Source organism: Neospora caninum, chromosome IV (assembly GCF_000208865.1).
Source record: "Neospora caninum Liverpool complete genome, chromosome IV".
NCBI lineage: Eukaryota > Apicomplexa > Conoidasida > Eucoccidiorida > Sarcocystidae > Neospora > Neospora caninum.
Genome location: NC_018389.1, coordinates 1,375,944 through 1,399,250, shown reverse-complemented (window position 1 = coordinate 1,399,250; position 23,307 = coordinate 1,375,944). Strand labels below are relative to the sequence as shown.

The following is a 23,307-nucleotide window of genomic DNA, read 5'->3' as shown; positions in this document are numbered from 1 at the left end:
TCCCAGTGGCGCGCCTCGGCTTCCTTGCAAGACAATTTCGGGAAGCCATTTCCTTCCTCCTCCATGATAGCTCCGAATAACCTGTCTATCTGCCCGACCATGCATGTGGCCGATGGAAAGACACCAAACCGGTTCGTGGGACTTCCGGGATCCCTCTTGTTGGGGAAAGTGTTCTGCTTGATTCCACCTGTTTTGCGCCTTTGTTGCCATCTCCCGGGAGTTTCGCCGGTGTGCTAGAGGCACATAAGCAGTCCCGGACAGGAGAGTGAAAGGGAAATGACGGTGACTCCCCGACACAGGACGAAAGGGAATGCGTGTGTGCTAGGCTGGTCAGTTACCGCTGAAGATACTTGCAGAACCGAGGCGCAGCAGCGTGTAAATCAGGGACTAGATGTCCAGGTATATAAAAATCACTGCAGGAACCGAACTGATGCCCATGACTGCATGGTTCTGCCTCCAGAGCCAGGTGTGGAGCGAAGAGCAGAGCTAGAGGAAACGCGGGAACTTTTAGACGCTCGAAGTTCGGATGCAGAGAAAACGTGGTCAGGCACACATACCCCGTCTTGACAACTTGCCTCTGCTCACCGGCAGGAAACAAACTACAGATCACGGCATGACTTTCCCATCACCATTATATCAGCTGGGTCTGTTTGAGTTTACGAATGCTCCCGCGAATGCGGAGACAACGTCTTAAAAAACGTCTTACGCGAAGACGGCCCTTCGCGTTCTGCAGTCCCGCGCCTCCAGCGGCAAAACGTCCAGGCGAAATGTGGCGTAGGAACCACTAAGAGCTCCGATCTCACAAAAGCGGCAGCACTTACGGACTGTTAGTAACAAAACGCCCATAGTAGCCCCTAGTGAATCGACTTCTGCGGCGCACGCGTACCGAGGTGGATATGTGTGTTCGTCCATGCCAATATCTCCATCTGTACGGGCGAAAACACTCTCTTGTACCTCAGAGATGCAGTGTTTGCCTCCACACAGACAGTGGTATGGCGGTTGTTTGGATTTCTTTGGTGAGACGAGCCCTCTGGTGTGTCCCGTGTTTCGAGTGGATCCGTTCAGTCGAGGGCCCTATGTGGTGATGGCGTGCACTGGCCAATTCAGCTTCGCTGGTCCAGAAGGGACAAAAGAATTTGTGGCTTCTATAGAAAGGAACCCCGACTTCCTTTGTGGAGCTTCTTTAAACGCCATTGTCACGTTTTTTGACGGCGGTTCGCACTCGGTGCTGCAAGCGCGAGAGCACAGCGGAGAAAGACTGGCGTTAAGCGCGTCAAAGTTACCGTCTAGAGGGAGACACAATCGACGCTTGGCAATGTAGGGTCCGTTTACGCTGGGCGTCTCATTCTGCTGTCCTCTTGTCGTTTTCCCGCAACAGAAGCTTGAGAAACCACGAACTAGCGAGGTAAAGACGAGTCGGAGAAAGAGTCGAAGAGACAGTGGAGAGAGACAGTGGAGAGAGACAGTGGAGAGAGACGGAGCAAAACGGAAGAAACAAACGAGGGAGAGACGGGACTGGAAAAGGGAAAACAGGAGAGAAGGAGAAACATCGACTGAGAGAGGGACACGGAGTGTATTGAGTATTTCCTCGCGAGTGTATCTGTATATGCCTCGTGTGTGTGTCGTTAGTTCTCCACCTAGGAAAAAGAAAAGTAAGCTATCGTCGTGTCGCTTCCCAAACGTGGCTGATATCGTTGCTCGCTCGTTTTCGCCTGCCTGCGTCACGACTCGCCCGCCCGAGCTAGACAGAAATTCGAGGTTGCATGCGCACTCCGATCTCCGTGGTTTCCCAATTTCTTTTCTTCCCATGTGTTTCCCTGTATCCGTCTTCTTTCCGTGTTTTCTCTGGCGGTCCCAGGTGCGTCTTTCTCTCGAATGGCGGATCCGTTTTCCGCAGCGAGACCGCATATCTGCATGCACCCGAGAGAACCGGCAGAAACTTTTCGTTCTTCTCTGAAGGCTTGCTGCGATTCGCCAGCTGGCCGCAGTCCTTCCCTTCTGCTTTCGTAGAGGGCCGTCTGGGCCTGGACCGACAAGTGAGGCTCTGGATTTCGCACTCCTCTCGCCGTCGCTTTCCCTCTGGTGTGTGCGGCACCTCTGCGCGCGACATCGCCTCCCCTTGTGGCGTCGCCGCCCGATTCTTCTCGCGCGTCTTTCCGCTCTGTCTCCTCTCCTCTCTGTGTTGCCCCTTTTTCTCGTCCTTCTCGGCCCCGCGGATTGGAAACGGACGCTCGCGGCCTCCCGGCAGCCTCCGGGAAAGCATGGCGGATGAACGCCCTGTCTCCTTCCCTCCCGGTGCGCAGCATCCCCGAGAGACCATGGCCCTGGGAGAGTCGCCGCCCTGTTCTTCCGCGTCGTCCTTCGGAGACGCCCCACAGACTCTCCCTTCCTTCTCCCCTCTGCCTGCTGTCCCTCCGGACCCACGCGGAGAAGGTGCGGCGCCTGCCACACTCCCCGCCGCAGCCTCCAGTCCCAACAAACTGGCGGAGATTTTCCAGCTTCTGCAAGAAAAGTACCATGTCGATTCACGCATGCTCGACTCGCTCCAAAAAGCAATCGCCTCGTCCACCGGTGCGCCTTCTCCGTCTTCTTCAGTAACTCCGCAGCATGAACAGCTTCAGGCATCTGTGCCTCAGCGCGCGTCTGCGGAGGCGGCAGCCATGGGAGCGCTCGGGACTTTGGGAGGCCTGAGCGCGAGTCAAGCGGGCCCTCGGCTCGCGTTGCCTGGAGGCACTTCGCTGCTGTCTTTCGACGTCTACGAGAGAATCTACAGCCGCTTCTGCGTTTGGATTTTGAGCCTCTTCGAGGACTGCCGAGAAGAACTCATGGACGTCGCCTTCGCGGTCCTTCTCCACATGTTCCGGAAGCTCCTAAGCATCGATGCCTACCAAGGTAAGAAAGCCCGCGGGGAATCAAAGACGAGAAAAAGACGCAAACGCCAGAGGGGAGGCGCGGTAGCGGGACCAGTCGTCCAACGCGTATGTACACTCCAGAAAACGGTGTGCAAGATCCACATCTGTCCCGGTTCGGCGAGATGTCTCCGGAACCGGCAGAACAAGAAGTTAACTGGTCGTGCGCACATTGTGCCGAGCGTGAGCCGAGCCCGGTCGCGGAGAGAAACTGGCCAGGACTCGCGCAGAGGCAATGCAAAGAACCAGGTGACACGCTTTTCTTGTTCGTGTTCCACCGTTGACCTCGCCTTTACACGTGCTGATGAAAACTGGCTTCAGGGTGCGACGATTTCGGTCCGTCACGGAACACCTTGGAGAAGGCAGTCAACGCTTTTATCCCATTTGTTGAGCTCCTCGAGGCGGGAGCGTTGCTCAGGAAGGAACGCAAGTGGTTTGTTGTGTTGTCGGTATCTCGTAATTGGAGTCCTATTCAGGACCATAGGTTTTTTCTCGCCGTCCGGCTTTTTTTCGTTTTTCATATTCAGCTGTACGTATTGTAAACTAGACAATGGAGCTTTGAAAATAGGGAATGTTGTCGACAATTTGTGACTCGAGTGCGCCTGTGGTTTCCAGCTCGCCAGCTCTTGCGGCGATTCTCCCTACTCCACGCCGGAAAGCATGGGCCTTTGTTGAAACAAATCGAGGACGCCGAGCCTGTGCACCCTCTTCAGTTGTCTCTGATTCCCTACTTCGCTTCCGACGAACGCCATCCGCTGTACATCTCTGAGTAAGGTCTTGTTTCCCTCTGTCTCGTCCAGCTTCTTTCCGCTCCTGTCTCTTTTGTTTTTCGTCTGCGTCTGCTCTCTCGCCCTGACTTTCACCGGCCTGCGCGCGTGCGTGCATTTGTTTTCCGTTTTCGATCTTCTTGAGGTCCGGCCGTTTGTGCATCTCGCATGACTCGGCGAGGTTTGTCGCCTATCCGTCGGGCACTGGCCTCACTCTCCCCTATGTTTCCGGCGTCCTCTTGCGTGATGATTTCTGCCTTTCTTCACTCCGTCTCTCCCCGCTCCGAGGAACCACTGTATCGTCGTCCAGAGCTTCCGTGGACCGTCCGTGTCGACTGCGTCCGCTCGTGTTCCCCCGCAGCTTCCGTGCACGTTTGCTCCCTTCCCGAGTCTCCGTCCTGGCGTCTCTTTTCTCCGTCTGTCTCTGCAGGCGCGCCTACTTTGTCCTGCGCACCTGGCTCGTCGACACGCGCTGTCTGTTGCTGGAAGTGATGATTCAGGCGGCCAGTCGGCTGCTTCCGCCGCCTCCGCATGCGCCTCACCTTCGCGGCGTGGTTTACCCAGGCCTGCTGGCGCCACTCTCTCAGTCGCTCTCGGCCCCCGCCCCGACCGCCCCACAGGCGCACCCGCTGTCGTCGCTCCCCGCCGGCCTGCGCAAGCGCGAAGAGACACCAGAGCCCGCGGCGCAGGAAAAGGCGGCGGCGCAGCGCGCAAGCGACTTGGCCTTCTTCGACGCTCGCCCGACCTTCACCTCGCCCCAGCTCGGCGAAACTGAGCGAGACAGAGGCGAGAAGCGCGAAGACGAGCGCCTGTCCGCAGAGGCCGACCTGCCGCCTGTGACTTGGGGCCTGCCGCGGCAGTTTTTCAGGGAAGAAACAACCGTCGTCGGACCAGGCGGCGAGAGGACCAAGGTGAGAGGCGCGCGACGGCAGTGCAGCAGGAGGAGCGACGGAGACAGCGGGAGCACACACACACGCAAAGGAGCTCGACGCGACAGGGCGAACGGTGTGCGAAGCGCAGTCCCCAGAGGGCGGTAGCGCCAGGGGCATGACATGCGCGACGAGCGAGAAAACGGGTTTTCAGCTAGACCATGCAGTGTTACCACATTACAAGTCGATATTGTCTCAGGACACAGGATGCGCGGTCCAGAGCTGCACAACTCAAATCGAATAAACAGCGACATCACATAGCACCTGTGGTCTGCGTCGTCGCCGTCCATCGCGTTTGGGATCTTTCGTTCTCGCTCCTTGGCCTCTCGCCTCTGTTCGTTTTCTGTTTTTCCTCGAGCGCCGTCTGCCGCGGTCCCCCCCTGCCTCTGTCTCTGCAGCGCGTGCGGCTGCTCGGCGGGGAGAACCTTCGGGAATCGGATCTCGCGGAGCCCAACAGTCTGCTACCGCTTCCCGAGCCGTCAAAGGATTCGTTTCTCCTCTACAAACGCCTTTTGAAACAGCAAACGGAAAGAAGAGTGAGTTCCACTTCTGTTCGTGTCGAACCGTTCACGACAGGCAGACACCTGGCCGTCCATAGACGCGAGGATGAATTCTGTGACTCAAGAAACCTTCCGCGGAAGTTGTTCCCTAGCAACCGGATCGTGGTGGCTAGGTGAACGAATCCCGGTTCATAAAGACCACCAGGGAAACGCTTTTGATTTGCCTGAACGGAGGTGGATAGTGATTATCTTCGCTCCCATGGTCTGCAGTAAATTAACAGTAAAACGTTTCCAGTGTAAAGTTTGAACGTAGTGCAGCTTAATGTTCTGTGTTGGTATGTCAACCAAATACGTTTCGCCGTTTTAGTGCTATTTCCTTGACGCGCGTTGGTGACATAAACACTAACGAACCACCGGTCGATTACGCCTGTCCCGAGGCAAAAGGAATTCCTTGTCGAGCAATTCTCAGACGTGAAGGTGGGTCCAACTGGTCGCATGTCGTTTATCGGAAACGTTTTTAAGTGGAATTATCGTTGAAGTTGAGGATCGAGGTGGCCCGACGGGGAGACCCTGAGCACCTTTTTCGGTGCGGGAGTGTTTGCGCCAAGCCAGCAGGCGAACGGCCAAAGACCTCGCAGCGTTTTAGAGTTAAGCCTGCCGCGCAAGTTGCCTCTGTTTCTAAGGAAGCACCAGGCGCTTGCCCCGCGGCTCTGCCTCTCTCTCGTCTCGAGCGAAGAGCGTCTTTCTAGGCCTTGCTGCTGCGTGACAGAGGGATGGGCCTCGCAGGTCTGGTCTCCTGGTCTCAGGGAGTCTTCTGGAGTTCCCCTCGACGCGTTCCTCCGGGTGACTGGGTTGGTCTGCATGCATGTGCGACGGTTTCGCGTGTCCTTGTTTGTCGCCCTCTCTGCCTTGCGTCCCCCCTCTTTCGGGCATTTTTGACCGCGTTCTTTTTGGGAGTTTTCTGCGTTTTCCCAGGCGCCCTTGTCGGCGGCTGCAGGTCAGTGGCCATCGATCGCGTGCATGACAGTTTTAAACTCCTCGTGCGAAAGTTCGTGCTGCGCCGTCAGCCCGAGCACATGCAAACTGATCGCGGTCGGAGGAGAAGGCGAGATCCGCCTCTGGGATCTGCAACAGTATCAAGTAAGTGGCCGGAGAAGACGGACACAGCATCTCAGCAAAGAGAAGAGGGAAGAGCTCGAGGGAATCCAGCAGAGAGAAGGGATCAGGAAGAGAAGCCCGGGCGGGTAACGGGAAGCGAAACACGGACAAGCAGCGGCGCAAGAGGGACAGGCGCGCTTGAAAACGCCCCAGTCTTCCGAAGGCGAGTCGCGGCGCGCCTCAGCCGCTGAAGTCTTGCAGCCCCGGAGACGGAAGACGCAGCGACGAACAAGCCAACATGCGCAGGAGGCAACAGGCGGAGGGGACGAGCTCGAACGGTCATTTAACGCGCGAAACGGAAAGCGCAGCAGAGACGAACAGATAACGCCTCGCCGAGGAAGAAGAGAAGCAGGCGAGGAGAGTCAGGATCTGCGCTTGGGGGCTCCGATGCCTGTTCTCGCGCTTCGTCTCGCCTTCGTCGCCCTGCTCACCTCTCGTCTTGTCTCCTTTGTCCCTTCTTCGCCACCCCACATCTGGTACGTTCTCGTCCGCTCCCTGTGGGGTGGGCGTCTCGCTTGGCGGTTTCGGCAGGGTGTCTGCTTTGTCCTTGTCCCCATTCTCCGCAGGTCACGAAGGCGCGGCGCGAGCGTCAGAGACGCAAATGGCTTCTGCGCATGCAGCAGCAGGCGCAAGAAGGCCGTCCTCTCTCTTCGTTTCCTGCCGGACCACCCGGCGCCGACGACGAAGACCGGACGTCTTCGGAGAGCGAGGAGGAAGACGCTGTGGGGGCGAAGGCCCCGAACGCAAAGAGCGAGCTCCGGCGCCGCAAAAAGGACGCAGCCGCTTCGGCGCCGCCACTCGCGTTGGAGTGGGGCGAAGACGCAGAGGGAGAAGAAGGTGTTTCGCGCCTCGTCGGCACGGACGGGCGCGTCCTCGCCCTCGCGTTTGGCGAGATCGACGACCGCATTCTGCTCTCAGGAGGGACCGATGGGGTGATTCGGCTTTGGCAGTCGTACCCCTTCTCCTCGCGGGCCTCCTCGCTCGTTGAGGACGAGGCGGGAGCGCTGGACGGCGAGGAAAAGAAGCTGAAGGCGCAGGGCGAGGCAGAAGAAGCTGGTGCAGGGCGGGATTCGCCGGACGGCGAGAGACTCAGCGACGAGCGCCACGAGGCGGGAAACATCTCCGGCGGCCGCTCCAACGTCGTTTCGCCTCTCTGCGTCTACCGCGGCGCCCTCGCCGCAGTCTGGTCCCTCGACGTGGGGCCCTACGGGTGAGGCGGAAAAGCGAGCGGGAGAGAAGACGCGGCCGGGATTTAGACTAGCGGGAAGAACCGTGGGAAAACGGAGACACAGGAGCAGGGATTGAGACACGGAACAGAACGCGAGGCAGAACAGAGGCTCAGCACGCGAGACGCGAGACGGCAGGGGCGCGAGAAGGGAGAAGCGAGCGTAAAGGAAGAAAAATGGGGGAGACAGAGCTCACAGAGCTCGCGAAGAAAACCAGGAAGGACGAGGAACTCAAAAGGTGTTACACGATGGAGCCCACAAAAGAGGAAAAGGTTACTCGCAAAACGAAGGGCGACGAGGAACGGTGCGGTCTTTGGCGTTTTTTCTCAGAGACAGACCATCCGCGTGTCACCCCTCAAAAAAGCCCCCGTTTCCCGGTCTACTCGATGGGTGGCTCGGCTGTTCCCACTGCTCGCTTTTCGCGTCTGCTCTTTCCTGCGGTGCGTTTCATCGTTTTCGCGAGGACGCTCAAGTCCGTCATTGCTGGCTGTCTCCGCTGCGTTCTGCGCGCATGCAGGCACTACTTCGCCTCCGGTTCGAGCGACAACTGCGCACGCTTGTGGTGCACTTCGCGTTCTTTTCCGGTTCGTCTCTTGCAGCACTCGGCCTCTGCGACGGACGTTTTCCACGTTGCCTTTCACCCGAATTCCTCTCTGCTTCTGACGGCTGCCTCCGATAACTCGGTGCGGCTCTTTGACCTGCGTTCGGCGCAGCTGGCGCGGGCGTGGGCGCCGCTCCTCCTCCCGTCTGTGGACGGCGAGGCGCGGAGGAGAGAGAACGAGGACGAAAGGGACGGAGACAGGGACGAGACCCGCGGGCGCGAAGACGAGCGCGAGAGGCGGGAGAGGCGCGAGAGGCGGGGCAGCGACCGAAAGCTCGAGAAGCACGACGCGCTGCTGCTGCGGAAAAAGAGGATACACGAAGAGGTCAAGAGGCCGGAAACGAAGCATTTGCGTCTGCTTGGGAAACGGGGCCTCGGCGCGTACGGAACCCACGACGAAGACGACAGACGAAGGCGCGATCGACGACGCACAGGACGCGTCACAACTCTCGCCATGTCCCCGAATGGACGCCTGGCAGCCGTGGGAGGTGAGGCGCCGCGACGCCGAAGCGACAAATGTCTCAATCTAGAGTTTCGACAGCGCCGCGTCGAGTGTGCTCGTCGAGTGTGCGTCGGCTGTCGCCTTCGCGTTCTTGACATGTGCCGTCCTCTTCTTGCCGCGCCGTGCCCCGGGTGCGCTGGAGCTCGCGCGGCGTGTCCCGAGGTGTTTTCTTTTGAGTTTCGTTTCCGCTGGCCTCCCGCGTTTTCCGCGTGTGCAGATTCTGCCGGAGGGATTTGCGTCTTTGACATTCCTTCGGGGCGTCCTCTCGCATTCGGATCGATCCCGACGATGCAGCGGCGAGAAGAAAGTTCTGCCTTTTCTTCGCTTCATTCTCGAATCGCCGGTCTCTCTTTCTGTCACGGCTCGTCGCTCCTCGCCTCCGCTGCTATCGACGGCACTGTCGCTCTCTGGGATACGAGCACGGGTAAGGGAGCGAGAAACACTGAAAGTGAACGAAGGCGGGTTTCAAGGCGCAGGAGGGCGTTTTTCTGCACGCTTGGTTCGAGACCGAAAACAGGGCAAAATGAGAAGAAACAGATGTTTCTGACTTCAGTCATAGGTCGTCGACCTTATACGAGGATCGCGATTTCAAGGCTATCCAGGAGCCTAAGCAAACGGAGCAAATGACTGGCCTCGATTGTTTATCTGGCAGCTTCGCAGACGCCTCCACTTTGTGTTGCGGTTTCGTCTCCAGAGTGGAGCCGACGGTCGGCCGTCTTTTTCCTTCGGGGGTTTGCGAATTCGTCCGTCGTGTCCCTCTGTGGCAGAATAAGACAAAAATATTCGCTGTCCTCGTCGGACTCTCAGGTATCTGTGCGTCCCACGCGTTTCCTCTTTTTCGCTGCTACCTCTACAGACGAAACGTTCGCCACTTGGTCGCCACGTGCCTTTTTCGTTTCGCCCTCTTCTCCCGATGGAATCGTGCGTGTTTTCCCTGTAGCGTAATCGCTCTTCCGCCGGGATGTGGTCCATTTTCTTAATCGGCTTGTGTGATTTTTCTTCTTCTCAGGCGCCCTCCCAACTCCAGACGGTGACGGGACCACCCGTCAGAAGCCGGGATTGTTTGCTGGCCATCTCCCCTCGTTGTCTCTGGCCGAGACGTACGGGGCCGCGCACGTGGCTTTCCGCTCGTGTCTCTTCACTCCTGAAAACCTGCTTCTGTGTCTGGGATTCTCCACGCTCTGCAGCGAAGAAGATTTCCTGTAGTATCCTGCGCTTTCTCAAGCAATAGGGTGCAAGAAAACCTGGAGGTTTCTTCCCTCTGGAGGCGGGTGCTACGTGTTCTGAGATTCCGTGCGTTCCTCTTAAACGCTGCCTATCCTCCGGTCTGTGTCGGTGGGGCTGTCGTGTGGGCGTTTTAGGATCTTGCTGTTTCTCGCGGACCGGCCTAATTTGTCCTTTCTCTGTCACAGTTGCTCGACTTTTGTAGGGCTTCTGGTTTCTTCGTCTCCTGTCTGGTCTCCAGCTGTCTCCCCCGTTGAGTTAAGCTCTCTTGGCCTTTTTCTTTCGCAACCGGCGCGGGCCTCTCTCGCCAAGACACCCGAAAGTCGCCTCGCGGCTGGCAGCTTTTTGCTCTGTAGTGTTGCTCGATCAGGTACTCTTTCCTCGCCTCTCAGCCGTCGGAGACAGGCGTACACAGAGTGAGCCGCAAAGGGTTATCGAAGAAAAGGAGAGCATTTATGTGTGTGGCGAGGCAGAGACAGAGCGAGAACTGAGAGGCAGGTGCTGCAGCACGAAACACTGTGGAACGCAGACGTTTTCTCTGTGGAAGCCAAGCAAACAAATGCTCTGCATGCGTAACTCGTAACATAAGCGGGGATCTGTTGAGACACCGAGACTGGACCCTCTACGGCACGGAGGGAACCCGCGGTGTACAGCGAGAAGCCGAACTGTGACGGGTTCGTTCTTTTGGCAGAGCAAGGCATGCGTGCAGCCGTTTGCGTCCCCGGTGATACCCGCGATGAGGTAGAGACAGACTTTTTCACATGTCCGTCCCCTTCAAATGCTCTCTTGGTGAGAGCGTGGTAGCAGGCGAGACTCTACAGGGTCGGCTGCCGTGCGATATCTCGACGCGAATATGCACAGCGCCTCTCCGTATTGTATCGTATACATGCTTCATTGTCGAGGCGTTGCTGATTGAGATCTGAGTTCGCAAGAGGTGACAAATATCTGGTAAGCTGCGCATGCCGTTCGCGCCTCCAAGCGACACTCTTTGTCACGGTTCTTGCCCTCTCCGCAAGGCGCGTCGCAGTTTCCCACGGCATGCAATTCAAATAATTCGCAGGTTTATGTTGCACGATTCAGTTCAACGAACAGAGGCTTCACACACACGGCCCCGCAACGCGTTCGAGGGTGGGGAAAACCTGGGGCGCTCGTTTCGTCTCTTCATGTTTCGATCAGGGAACAGGCCACCTTGGCGAGCAATCCATATTCTCCTTTCTTCTGTCTTGCGCCCGGTAACGTTCCGTCGCGTCCCTGTCTACGGTTCTCTGCCTAGCGCCGCGCCTCCTGACGCCTCGTTCATTGTCTTCAAAGCTCAGTGTGTCTTCTCTCCGGAGCCCGTGCGGCGCCTTCGTTTTCCTCGTCAGTCCCGTTCGCGTCTGCCGCTCCCGTCGCCTTTTGTTTCTGGTTGGACTTTTCCCGGCCTTCCCGTTTCTTTTTCTCAATGAACTCTGGCCGCGGCGACGGCACCACAGACCCGTAGTGGGGCGGGATGTGTTCGTGGAATTCGACGTACTCCAAGCGAATGTGCAGGAGCAATACCTCGTTGGGTCCGATCTTTCCCTCTAAGAGACCAAAAAAGAAACAAAAACGGGCGCCCCGCGACAAACACAGCTTCACTCGGAGGGTCGGAGCAGAGTCGTTGCACGTTCACCCGAAAACGCGAAAAAGAGCGGTCTGTGCGGTGCTCTGGAGACACACGCGTCGCCGCCGAGGAACGGCGGGAAGTGCCGATATCGCACAGACTTCTTTCACCGGGAAAGCCGAAAAGAAGGCAACAGGTGAAACAGGCAATCAGGCCTCTTCGTGATGCATATCGCATGTTGCTATAGACGCACGTCTTGGCTTCTTCGTGGTGTCCGACAGACGCTCTGGGCGGCGAACAGAACGCCCTGTGTAGGCACTCACCTAACCCGAGCTCGCCAAAGGCGATCTCCGCCGGAAGGTAGGCGTGCATTTCTTCGCCAGTTTTGAGGATTTTCAGAGCTTCCTGCCATCCCGGGACGAGCTTGCCGAGTTCCACCACGGCGGCATGACCCTGGACAAGCGGAGGAATGCGCGAAACCCCAAACAGAGCGGCACACACACAGTCTCGCGCATCGGAGCTGCGCGCAGCCGAAGCACCGAAGCGACGGACGTGAACTCTTCCCCACTTTGAAACGGAGACACAAGGCGAGAGACATCCACCAACCCGAGGCGCGCGCCTCTACGGAAAGAGCAGGCCTTCCCAGGTCCATGCCACAGAGACGCTAAGAGAATGCACACATGAGGAGAAGAAGAAGAGAGGAGGAAATATCGACGCTAAAAAAACGCGGCACCCTTACGTTCCACACGCCAAGCAGAAAATGGGGGCAGTCGCCGGACACAGGACGGGACAGAGGAAGCGAGAAGAGCAACAGCGGGAGAGGGAGGCAGAGATCGAGGAGAAACACAGCGGATGAAAAACCGCGAAAGGAGCGAAAACGAAAAGGTAGGCGAGACTCACTCGACGGAAAGTGTTTTGAAACGTCTCGCCATTCAGGCGCTTCCCGAGGTAGTGCATGTGGATCAAATCGCGTTCACTTCTGGAGAGAAAGACACCACAAAAGATACTTAAATAAGGTGGAGACACCTGAAACCCATGCGTAGAAGAAGAAAGCAGCGAACAGGCGCGCGACGTCTCGAGAGAAGACAGAAAGGAAAGCTCGAGCATCAGACACAGAACATCATTTGAATGCAAAGACCTGGCCCAGATGAAGCAGAGGGGAGCCGAGTTAGGACCGACTCCCCCGTCCCGTCCTTCCTCCTCCACAGAGGGCCCAGTTTACTTTAGGTGAGAAATGCGATATGTGTGCTTTCGTCGCTCTCTCCGTCGAGCCTCTAACTGCCTGGCGTTGTGACCACCACTCTATGCGCCCCGTGGGAACCCCTCAAATCTGGTGGAGAGGCCGAGCGTTTGTCGTTACGCGATTTTTTGCCGGGAGGAGGGAGGCGTGCGGCAAAGCGTAGCTCAATCGACACTGTATTGAACTCTTCGGGAAAGTTTAAAGAACTCGCCAAAAGGTAGAGGACGCTGCATGCGGCTGAGAAGCAACGATGTTTTGCCGCCTTGGGCGCTGCGGCTTTCTGCTTTTACTTGGGGTGTCTCGCGCGGTGATCGCGATTCGGCTTCAGAATCCGGAACTGGAGCCCAGAGTCGGTCTCGATGATTCCTGGCTGTTCGCGGTTCCACTGGAGAAACGCGCGGCCGAGCCGCAGGTTCCGGTCTGCTTGGGTTTCCCGCTTCTCTGGCAGATCGTCTTCTCCCCAGAGCGCGGCGCAGTGATGCGGTAGACACAAAAATTCCGAAAGCGAGCGCGGCGTCGCCTCCGGATGCGCCTCTAAAAAGGAGGCGACTCTCTCCGACTCCGACGCGAGGAGCACGCGGCAGGCGGACTGCATTTCACGCACAGTCAAGTCCTCCGTTTTGTCTAACAGACAGAGACCGAGAGAACAAGAAAATCACGGGTGAAGCAGGCGGGGCGACGAAACCGCCCCGCGACACCTGGCTTGCCATTCCAGGGGGAGTATCAAGAAACAGAGCCGGAGCAAGAAGCGAGCTGCGAGAGCGACAGCCTGGACCAACTCAGTTCCCCGTAAGCCGACTGGCTGGACATCTCCGGTCTGAAAAAAAGAGACCGAGAAGACGAGACGCGACAACCAGGAACATGAACCCGTTCCTGTGGGTATCAAGAATGTCTCGCCGCCCTACTGGAAGGACAAGAAACGCCCGTTTTGCTCGAAACGCTTCCTCTTTCTGGTCCTCTCTCCGTCCCTTCCTCGTCACCTTTAGGGGCTCCCGCGCCCGCATTTCTGTCTGCTTCCCTCCCTGTCGGCCTGTTGCGTGTGCGTTTTTAGCCCACGATTTCTTCCTTATTTGCCCAGCCCTTTTGCACTCGCTTCGTTCCTGAACCCTCCTCAGTTTCCCATGCCTCGCACTGCTTCTTCTCAGCCTTTTCAGTCTTCGTTTCTCTTTCCTTGCGTCTCCGTTTCTCTCTGTCTCACCTGCATACGGTTTCCAGTAGCCAAACGAGCAAAGGTTGTGCGGCTCCAAGGCCTCGTCGATTGCGATAGCCCGTTCAATGCGTCGTCGCTTTTCTTTCTCTGCTTTCCTTTCTCTTCTGGTGTCGTTCTTGTCCTCTCTTTTCTCACTTCTGTCGAGTTGCGGTCTCCTGCCTCAGCTCCGCCTCCTCTGTGGTTTTTTGCGCTTTCTCTTCTTTCCCGCTCGCTTGCTGGTCCAGATTCTTTGCCTGCGGCCGCTTCGCTTTGTCTTTCTCTTCTCGGTGATTCGTCCGTGCCTTCCTTCCTGTTCTGCGCAGTCTGTCTTTCTCCTTCTCCCTGTTCCGGTTTCCCCCCCTTTCCTCCCTCGCTCTCTGTCCCCGTCCTGGCGCCGTCCTCGCTGCCTGTCTCCGTGTGCGATCCTTCTTCGTTTCCGTTCAGCCGCTCGAGCACGAGACGCGACAGACACTGGCAGGCTTCGCAGGTGAGCACCCGCGAGTGGTAGGAGTCCCAGGAGAAAAGCGACTTGCCTCCGTCGGCCCCCACAGACACCGCCGACCGGGCCTCGAAGTGGGGAAGCGAAGGGTCGATGCGTTTCCGACGATGGTGGCTTTGCTCCCCTGTCTCGTCCAGCTCTGCATATTCTTCAAAGACTGCCCCAGCCCGGAGGAGAGTTGGAAAGACGCCGGAAAGAAACAAAGGAGAGAGCGCAGCGGGAAGTGACGGCGCCAGAAACGCACAAGAGGACTGCGCGCGAGAGAGCCCGGTGGCTGCGAGCAGACAGGCAACGATACAGAAGCGAGGTAGGGCGACGAGAAAGACAGGAGGAAGGAAGCGAAGAGAAGGAGAGAAGGGAGGAGACACGCACGGAGAAGACGCCATGGCGACTGGCTGCGAAGGATAGGCCAAACGCGGAGAGGGGAAACCGGAACAGGAAATGCGGAACAGGAAGAGAACAGCACAAAGAGGAGCAAATAGAAAAGGGTGGAAACGGAGACAAGAGAGAGGAGGAAGAATGGAAGACGACTGGGGGGTTTTCTTTCTTGTATCTGAGTTGTGCGTTTCCCTCAAAACGGACGTTGAAGCCGTTGCAATGCTGAGGGCTGAGGAGACGCCGTTTAACCCAGAGGTCTTGCCCGAACAGCTGGCGGCAGAGAAGGAGAAAGCGTCTTTCCTTCCTCTCTTTGGGACTCGAAGGGCGCCGTTTCTTTGGAGGGACAAGCCGCCAACGGTCCCTCCCTTTTCTCGGCTTTCAAAAAAGCTACAGCGGCCTTTCCTTTGTTTTCTCCTCCCGGCGTCACAGGCCGGAGCCTCGACCCTCGTTTTTCCGGCCGTCTTTGCACCTTTGTTTGTCTCCTACGCGTTTCCTTCCTTTTCCAGTCTCTTTCTTCACCTCTGCAGTCTTCTCTCTCTACCTGTCTCTCTACCTCTCTCTCTGCCTCGCTGCTGTCCCCTCTTTTCTCTTCCTCCTCTACTGCGTCTGGGGCCACTGGACTTTCTCTCGCTGAAATCCGAACGGTCCGATCGGATTCCACCAAGGAGGAGGGGCGACAGAAGGACGACCAGCAGGCGCCAAGCCCCCAATTTAAAATCGCCGGCTGAAACATGAAAAAAATCGTTGTTGTCTTTTGGAAACAAGACAATAATCCTGAACCTTTCTAGCTACGAGCTGCACACCGTTGTTCCCCCTCTTGTTCTCTCTCTTGATCTCTCTCTTGCTCTCTCTCTTGATCTCTCTCTAGATTTCTTTTTTCTGTTGATGCTGGCGCGGCGCTGTACGGTGGCGGAAGGGTGGGCAGACGCGTGGGGCCACAGGCGAGGAAAGAGAAGAGAAACGAGTGACTTCTCGTGCTCCTGCGTGTTCGCCTGGAGACTCGATGCTTTGATCTCTCAGTCGCACTTTTTGCACCGCCGTCTCCAGTCACGGAAAAGGTGCGAGAAGGAAGAACAGAGGACCGCACGGCCCGGAAAACGGCCGGGAGAACGAGGCATGAGAAGACACCGGAGCCTCCCTGCCAACGCGGAAGAAAAGATGCGCAAGACACACGCGCCCCGAACAGAAAACAGCGTGGAAGGCGCGAATATGCGTTTTTCTGAGCATCTGCCAATGACGGGGGAAAAGTAAAACGGCTCTCGCCTTGGGCGAGAGAAAGACTTTTCGTCCATCCCGGCGCCCTCTCTCCCTTTTTCGTCTTCTGTTTTTTTTTCTCCTCTCCCGCCTCCCTCCCCCTTTTCCCGGCTCTATTCTTTTTCCTCTGAATACCCGCTTGCTCTTTCTTCAGCCGCTTTCCTTCCACTTGCTCTCGCGTTTTCGTTGCCGCTTGACCCCTCTTTTCTTTTCTCCTTTTTCCAACCTCTTTCTGGCCTCGAGGAGTCTCGACGCGGCCGCTCTGTTCGACTGTCTCCTCGCGCGACTCGGAGGCAGCAGGCGAAAAAGGAGACAAAGAAACACCGTGGCGGGCCAAGAGGGAAAGTGATCGCGCAGTCATCTTAAGAAGGAAACTTTCAAACCATTCCAGCATGCGCGAGTGCCTCGCGAGCCGCGCACGGGCGCGGCTGTTCTTTAGGGCTCCACGACCCCGTCGTCTTCCGGTGTCTCCTTGCAGAGAAGCCACGTCGCCCTGTCTCTGTTCGGCGAAAGACAGACACAGCGAAAAGGAAGGACACGGAAAGCGAGGGCGAACCGGGCGTTCAGCCACAGCCTCCGTGCCGGGGATGGTCCTCCTTAGTGCTTTACCTTGGTTAAAACCGCAGGGCCAAGAAGAAGAAAGCAAAAGAGCCTCCTCGGGATACAGAGCGTCGAGTGTGCTTTACCGCGGCACAGATGCGTCTCTCCGTAATACTTCTTTTTCTCTCTCTTCGTCTTCCTCTCCTCTCGCTCACTCGTCTTCACCGCCCCGTTTGTCTGCTTCGTCTACTTACTCTTTCTCTTGCGGCGCACATGCTTGGTCTTCCTTCCCCTCTTTCCCATCGTCCGTTACTTCGTCCTCTCCTCGCCCGCCTCCCCCCTCGTCTTGTTCCTCCTCCCCCGGGGAGAAAGGAGGCAGTGGAATCTCCCGCAGGTTCCTCGGCGTCTCCTCTTCCTCGCCACTGTCTCTGCTGTCTCCGTCTCCCTCTTCGCTTCCCTCGCCCTCCCCAGACGCAACTCTCGCCGAGGTAGTAGACAAGGTGCGACCCGCAGTCGTGCGAATTTACCAGGTGAGAAGGGCACGCATCGCCCCCGTCTCCAGAGACACCTCACGGCTGCGCAACGAGAAGGCCTTCATCGAAGCAAAGAGAGCCGCGTCGCCCCGGACGCATCGAGTCGTGAGCGTCCAATATGCAGGCTCGGGGTTTGTCCTAAAACCAGAAGGTACGCCAAAATCGCAACACAACAACAGCACAAGCAAACCCACGGCCACACACACATATCCATTATATATATATATATATATATATGTTTGGGTGCTGCGATATGTACACGTTTCTTTATAGATGCCAGTGTGTTTGGGTGGGTATGGAGACACCGGTGCGCACACACGCATGCAGATTCAGGTGTCCACATAGGGATGCCTCTGAAGAGTATATATCTGCACAGATGGAAGGCTTCTCTATATATACAGGCGTGAGCATATATATATATATATATATATATCAGGTGTCTTTCTGTATGAGTATATTTGTGTACATCTGTGTGTGGGAAAATGTCAGTGTGTGGATGCATGTCTACGGATGTGAGCGAGAGAGAGTATGGGGTGGCGTCTCTCTCGAGAGCTCGGTGTTGAGAGTTGACGCCTGTGGAAGACCTGACACAGAAGCAGGATTGTTTCGAGCAATCGCAAATTCGAGTTTTTTTGTTCGTCCACCTTGCGACTCTTGTCAGGCGTGGTGGTCACGGCAGCGCATCTGTTTGACGAAGTGAGTCTGTCTCTTCCTCTTTTTCTTTAATTTCGCGAGTGTGCGTCACCGCACCCATCGAGTGCCCAGCGGAGGTGCCTTCCTTCTCTCTTTGTCCCCGAGGGTGTTCGTCACTTGACTGTCTTTCTTTGGCGAAGCTTTCCCAGACTTCTGCGCGCCTCTCGTCGTCCGGCCTCGCGCACGCAGCGCTCGTGTGCGAATCCTAGAGAAGGACGGGCGAGCGCTCTCGCGTCTTTCGTTTGTTTTTCTGACGCCTTTTGCGTCTCTTGACCGTTTTCTCGAATGATGCGTTCTGGCGCTGGCCTTCAGGAAAGAAGGAGAAACGACAGGCAAACAGCTTCAATAGAAGTCTCGGTACACACCGGGAGAACGGAAGAAGAAACTGCGACGCGCGAACCTGCGATTTGTTTCCCTTTCCTTCAGACCTCTGAGGAAGGAGACGACGCACATCTCCAGCTGCCTGACAACGTGTCGGCCGTCTTGCCACACACGTCCCTCCCGACTTCACGCGATTCTCCACCGGCGTCTCCCCAGGCCTCTTCAGTCCCCAGCCCTTCTCCGTGTCTGTTCTCTCCTCTTTCGCAGCGCTCGTCGAATGCGTCTTCCTCGAGCGAAGCTGCGAGCGTTGCGGGGACGGAAACTGTCTCTGCGCCGCTGCCTCGTCCTCGCGAAGCTCCTCACTTGTCGAATGTCTCGCCTCCCCCGAAACCTGGAGACGGCAAGGAAGAGGAAGTTGTGTATGTGGTGAAGATGAACGACGGCCAGCTTTTGTGGGGCGATTTCAGAGGCAAAGACACTCGTAAGGTTGAGAGGCGGCCCAAAACGTTTTTCCGCTCTTTCCGTGCCTCTCGCCTTCCGAGAAGCAACGCGTGTCGACCTCTCCGGTCTGACACCGTCCGTCTCTTTTTTTCTCCTCTTTATCTCCTCACGGCCTTTTCTTCTTTCTGCGTGCGTCCCCACATGAGGCAGGCGAACGCATGGTGTCTCGTCTCTCTGTGCTCTTCGATTGTTTTCTCTTTGCCTCTCAGGATCCGACGTGGCAGTGTTGCGCCTCCGCGCCCCGCACGGCGACCGGCCTCTCTGCCTCCCCTCGGTTTCTCTGCACAGCCCCGTCCGTAAGGAGCTGTGCTGGTGATTCGTCCGTCGTGTGGCCCAGACACAAACGCCGAAAACCGAGACGAGGTTCCTGGGAGTTCTCCCTCAACAGAAACCCATACTTGCAGTGCACTTACCCTAGGGGCATGACACGCACAGTAGCGCACTTGGATGCGCAACTCCAAGGCCTTCACGGTCCCAACCCGGCGTGGGTCGCGGTCCTTCACGTGGCGACACACGTGCCCAGCCGAAACGCATCTCCACTCCTCCCCGTTTTTGTCCCATCGTTGCGTGGAGCGCAACGATGGGACAAACCGCCCGGTGGCACACCGCGGAGACACTGCTCGCACTGTCTCGACCTGTGTGGGGTTCTTCGCGACTCTCCGCGCAGTCGGCAGCCACGTTCGGCTTCTCAGGCGCCGACGCCTCTCTCCAGTTCCGCGCCTGGTCTGTGCCGATACGCGCAAAGTCGTAGGTCCACTTGTTTCCGCCATGTTTCTCGTCTCGTCTTCTCAACAAAGCTCCACCTTTCCGCCTCAGAAAAGCGAAAGTGCCTGCGCTCGCATTGTGCTTGTCTCCTGTGTGGTTTGCGCGGCGTGCTCTCGCCAGGTGATCGGCGCCGAGGCGAAAAGACCGAGAGTCCGTATCGGCCGCGATTGGGTGAATTCGTCGTGGCGGTTGGAACGACTTACGTGAGGCAAGAAAAGGCTGAAACGCGGCGGAAAACGACAATGGTCCAGGCTGTCCTGTCGTGTCGGGGTTGCTCGGTTTCGCGTTCTCTCCTCATCTCTGTGTTTCTAGGCTATGTGGTCCAGCGTCGAAAATAAAAGTCTAGACGAGAAACGCTGCGCAGCCAGGAGATTCGCCTTTTCTTCTCTACACCCTGCCTCGCTGCCGTTCCGCTCGCCTCTCGATGCTGCCGGAAACAGGGTTCCCTATATCAAGAACAGAGCGCCCTTGGGCACAGCCTCGTCGACTCGGCCTTCGGGATCTCCTGCGCCTGTCCTCCCACATTTGCTGTTGGTTTTTTTGTTGTTTTCCGAGTGTGCGGCACCGGCTGTGCGCACGCGTCTCGGGCGTGTCTCGTCGGTCTTGCGAATTGCATCTTGCTGCCGCCTCTCTCCGATTCTGTGGACGGACCCTCTCTAACAAAACCTATGTCGTGCGCGCGCGTGCGCCTTCTCTTGCCTGTCTACGCAGTACGGGGACGAACCTGTGGGAGCGTGCGGCATCGTCAGTCAGCCGTGTCAGTCGTTTTCCGCCTTGAATGCCGGCACCAACGTGGGCTTTATCCAACTCGGCGTCATCACGCTTCCCGGTGAGTCTCCACGCGACAAAGAGAGGGACGGAAGAGGCGCAAACCGAGGTGAAGACAGAGGCGTCGAACGCGAGACGCGACAGGCAGAGCTCCCGAAGCTTCGCACGAGAAGACGGAGGGCGGAGCGAGGGACTCGATGCTGTCGATGCTGAAGAGGCGAGTCTCATCGACCGATGGCAGCGAACGCCTTCGACTGGTGTCGCTCTTTGCAGGCATGTCGGGATCTCTCGTGGCAAACATGCGTGGAGAAGTCGTAGGCATGGTGGTCAAGAAATTCCAAGACTACGGGTGAGAGAGAAGAATCACTTGACGGGAGACAGAGACCGAGGGGAACAGGAGAGAAGAAGCAGGGTAAGAGAGAGCGACGCCCAAGGGAAGAAAGGAGGTAGGAACCGAGAAGGCACGGCAGAGAAAGAGCGAGGCCATAGACTGCAGACGAGGGCCGAGAGCCGCAGCCTCTGTCGCTCGACGGTTTTCGTGGGGCTTTGAGTAGCGGGTCGGTGGAAGGCGGCGACAGAAAGGGTACGCGTCCCTAGCCATTCCTTTTCGGTTTTAGATTGCGAAGCGCAGCAACTGGACGGAGACTCACCGTCGCCTTTCAACCGTATCTCTGCGGTCTTGCTGTCCGGGCATCCCTTTCGTTTGTTTGCTCCGGAGTCGACGATTTCGCTTCTCGTCTCTGGTTCTCATCGGTTCGTTTCCTTTTCAGGTTGGCGCTTCCGATCCACTTTGTCACCGCGGTGTGCGATCAACTGGACGCAACAGGACACTACCAGGCACCCTCGCTAGGTAAGCTTTCTCCAACTTTTGTTGCTCTGCTGTCCCAAAGTTGATGCCTCCACACAAATGTCTTGTTCAGATACAGGTGTGCGCGCTTCCCTGGCGCTTTGTCTCTCTTTCTCGCGTCCTCTGTTTTTCACTTGAAGGGACGGCCTCGTCGCCGTTCCACGTCGTGAGGGAGACGCTGCGTGCCTGTGAGTATCTCAGGGAACGTGCAGGAGGAAAGCTTCGATCCGGGTTTCTGTAGGTCGCCGGCGATAGGCGGATAGACGCGCATGCGCAGGTTCTTACTTCCTACGCAGGTTGACGCCTGCCGGCATGTCGCCGGCGTTTCGGCTTTTTGCAGAGACGTGTTGTGCGTTTTCTCTCCCTCGGGTGATCGCCTTGCCAGGTCTGGTGTTTCAGCAGCCGGCGAGCCTGGCTGACGTCGCCGCCTTCGCGTCCAGCGAGGACACGCCTTGTATAGCCCCACGCGAACGTGAGCGAGAGGAAGGGCGAACGTTGGACGGAGAAGGGAAAACGGACGAGGCAGGAGACACACTGCGGGAAGAACAAGGATAGACGCAGAGAATGCACAATGAAGGCGAAAACGTTCAGACGAGATCCTAAGGGGAGGGGCTCTGAGGGGAAACGCGAAAGCGCCGGAACGAGCTCTGGGAACCAGCCTCGTGTCGGTTCGCGGCACGCGGGAAAAGCGCTTGGCTGGGGACGGCGGCAGAAAAGAAGGGGAATCTGCCCGAGAGGGAATCTCACCAGAGCGCGCAGCGAAGCAAAGAACGATCCGTTTTTTGGGTTCTCTCTGAGTCTCTTCAGAACACCTGCGCGTCGACTCGGTTGTGCCTGGTAGTCCTGCTGAGAAGGCGGGCATCCAGAAACGAGACGTCGTCGTTGCAGCGGACGGTTCGGCAGTTTGCAACTTACATGCAGTGAGGATGAAGGATCGAACCATCTGAGCACAACTCAGAGCGAGGAATTAGGGGAACTGCACAGGAGTTGCGTCTCGGGTCTCGGTGTTGCCTCGTGTTTTGCGGGGTTCGCCTCTGTCGTTTCCACTGGAAACCTTGCAGCTGACTGGTCGCCACTTCGCCGTTACACGGAAGGCAGTCGAGGTCGCAGACATCGAGAAACCAGACCCGGTTTTTCTCTGTTATATTAATACAGGTGTTCCCTCTCTCCGTTTTGTTTCTCACTTTAGCTCTTCGATTTCATTTTGAGTCGCGCGCCAGGCGAAGCGGTTGTGTTGGACGTGCTGAGAGCAAACATAAAGCGCACGTGCAAGGTGAGGCCTTGTTGTGTTTTCCGAGTTTCGAGTTCAAAGGGGTTCTCCGCAGGACTGACGACGATCCTGTCGGCGTGGTCTCTCTTTTTTAAAGGCGAGATGGCAACCGTTTGCCTTTGTTTCCACAGCCTCCCTTCTTTCACATACACGGCTCAGCCTGGCGTCTGCCTACACGCGCCTGTCGGGATTCATCGACTTGAGTAGAGTGGCAACCTACGTATCTGATGGCCTATCACTCCGTGCATATGCATATATACATGCATATATGTGCGTAGCTGTCGATTCTTGTAGTTTGAGGTGTGGAAAGTTCTTCTTTGCTTTCTGCGGTCCCCATTTTGCAGGTGATTCTTTCGCCGCCGGCAGGTCCGGCGGGGCCACCCGGGTGAAAGCCTTCTCAAGGCGCCAGTGAGTGCACGCAGTTCCACGTCTCTGTTTCTGTCCTAGGCCTTCTCCGTCGTTCTTGACACCGTCGATCTACGTCTCTGTTTCCCAATCAAGAACCCGCAAGGAAGACTCAGACAAATTCCTCGCGAGAGGACCTAACGGAAAAGGGGCTAAAAGCTCGTGTGGCGACGGGTGCGAAGCAGGCAGAAGGAAGCGGCGCAACTCAAACCTAAACGTTGAACCGTCGGTTTCCGGCGACGTGTAAGACCCACGCGTCGTGAACCCGAGTGAGGAGCAGAAGGCCAATGTGCCCCGCGAGGGTCTCCAGCGAGCCGTTACCAGAAAACAAGACATCTTCTAAATCAGTCGTCCCACTCGCAGTGCACGCTTCCCCATTCATCCGGCAGATGTAGAAACGGACACAGCGCACTTCATACGGTGGCACGGGGAGCCTAGCTCGCGGGGAACGCCGTCAACGCAGGGTAGAAGCCGCAGCGCAAGTTACGGCCTGGAGCGTCTGCATACAAGCGTGGCTGTACACATAAAAATAAACGTATAAAAGTAGTTCTGGACCTCAATGGATATATAAACATACATGAGTGAGTATCTCTGGATTGCAGCGGATGCAGATTGCGCGCCTCTCTCTCGTCACCTGTTCATGACTGTGTAGCGCACAAGAGCAGTCTACAACCTCTTCCGACGACCGGACTTCCCTGCTCTTCGT

The 23,307-nt window shown here is 57.1% G+C and overlaps 4 protein-coding genes across 4 annotated transcripts; 2 read left to right on the top strand and 2 right to left on the bottom strand.

Annotated features, from left to right (window-relative positions):
- Window positions 1–2,261: 2,261 nt before the first annotated feature.
- NCLIV_011250 (taf5-like RNA polymerase II, p300/CBP-associated factor (PCAF)-associated factor, 65kDa, related) lies at window positions 2,262–9,798 on the top strand (the record flags this gene model as incomplete). The annotated part of the gene is made up of 9 exons (XM_003880642.1): window positions 2,262–2,892; window positions 3,525–3,678; window positions 4,107–4,587; window positions 5,004–5,141; window positions 6,081–6,245; window positions 6,830–7,473; window positions 8,007–8,578; window positions 8,810–9,016; window positions 9,602–9,798. The coding sequence occupies 9 exons, from the start codon at window positions 2,262–2,264 to the stop codon at window positions 9,796–9,798; spliced, it is 3,189 nt and encodes a 1,062-aa protein (XP_003880691.1).
- Window positions 9,799–11,121: 1,323 nt separating this feature from the next.
- Window positions 11,122–13,233, bottom strand: NCLIV_011240 (fkbp-type peptidyl-prolyl cis-trans isomerase FklB, related; the record flags this gene model as incomplete). Its single annotated transcript, XM_003880641.1, has 4 exons — window positions 11,122–11,378; window positions 11,722–11,851; window positions 12,299–12,377; window positions 12,929–13,233. 4 exons carry the CDS (start codon window positions 13,231–13,233, stop codon window positions 11,122–11,124), a joined length of 771 nt encoding a protein of 256 aa, XP_003880690.1.
- Window positions 13,234–13,788: 555 nt separating this feature from the next.
- NCLIV_011230 (conserved hypothetical protein) lies at window positions 13,789–14,712 on the bottom strand (the record flags this gene model as incomplete). The annotated part of the gene is made up of 1 exon (XM_003880640.1): window positions 13,789–14,712. One exon carries the CDS (start codon window positions 14,710–14,712, stop codon window positions 13,789–13,791), a length of 924 nt encoding a protein of 307 aa, XP_003880689.1.
- A 2,815-nt stretch (window positions 14,713–17,527) lies between these two features.
- On the top strand, window positions 17,528–22,585 carry NCLIV_011220 (protease Do (Precursor), related; the record flags this gene model as incomplete). Its single annotated transcript, XM_003880639.1, has 12 exons — window positions 17,528–17,543; window positions 17,693–17,727; window positions 18,313–18,526; window positions 18,756–18,842; window positions 19,432–19,514; window positions 20,023–20,140; window positions 20,353–20,428; window positions 20,850–20,929; window positions 21,312–21,398; window positions 21,734–21,846; window positions 22,116–22,199; window positions 22,541–22,585. The coding sequence occupies 12 exons, from the start codon at window positions 17,528–17,530 to the stop codon at window positions 22,583–22,585; spliced, it is 1,038 nt and encodes a 345-aa protein (XP_003880688.1).
- Window positions 22,586–23,307: the final 722 nt, after the last annotated feature.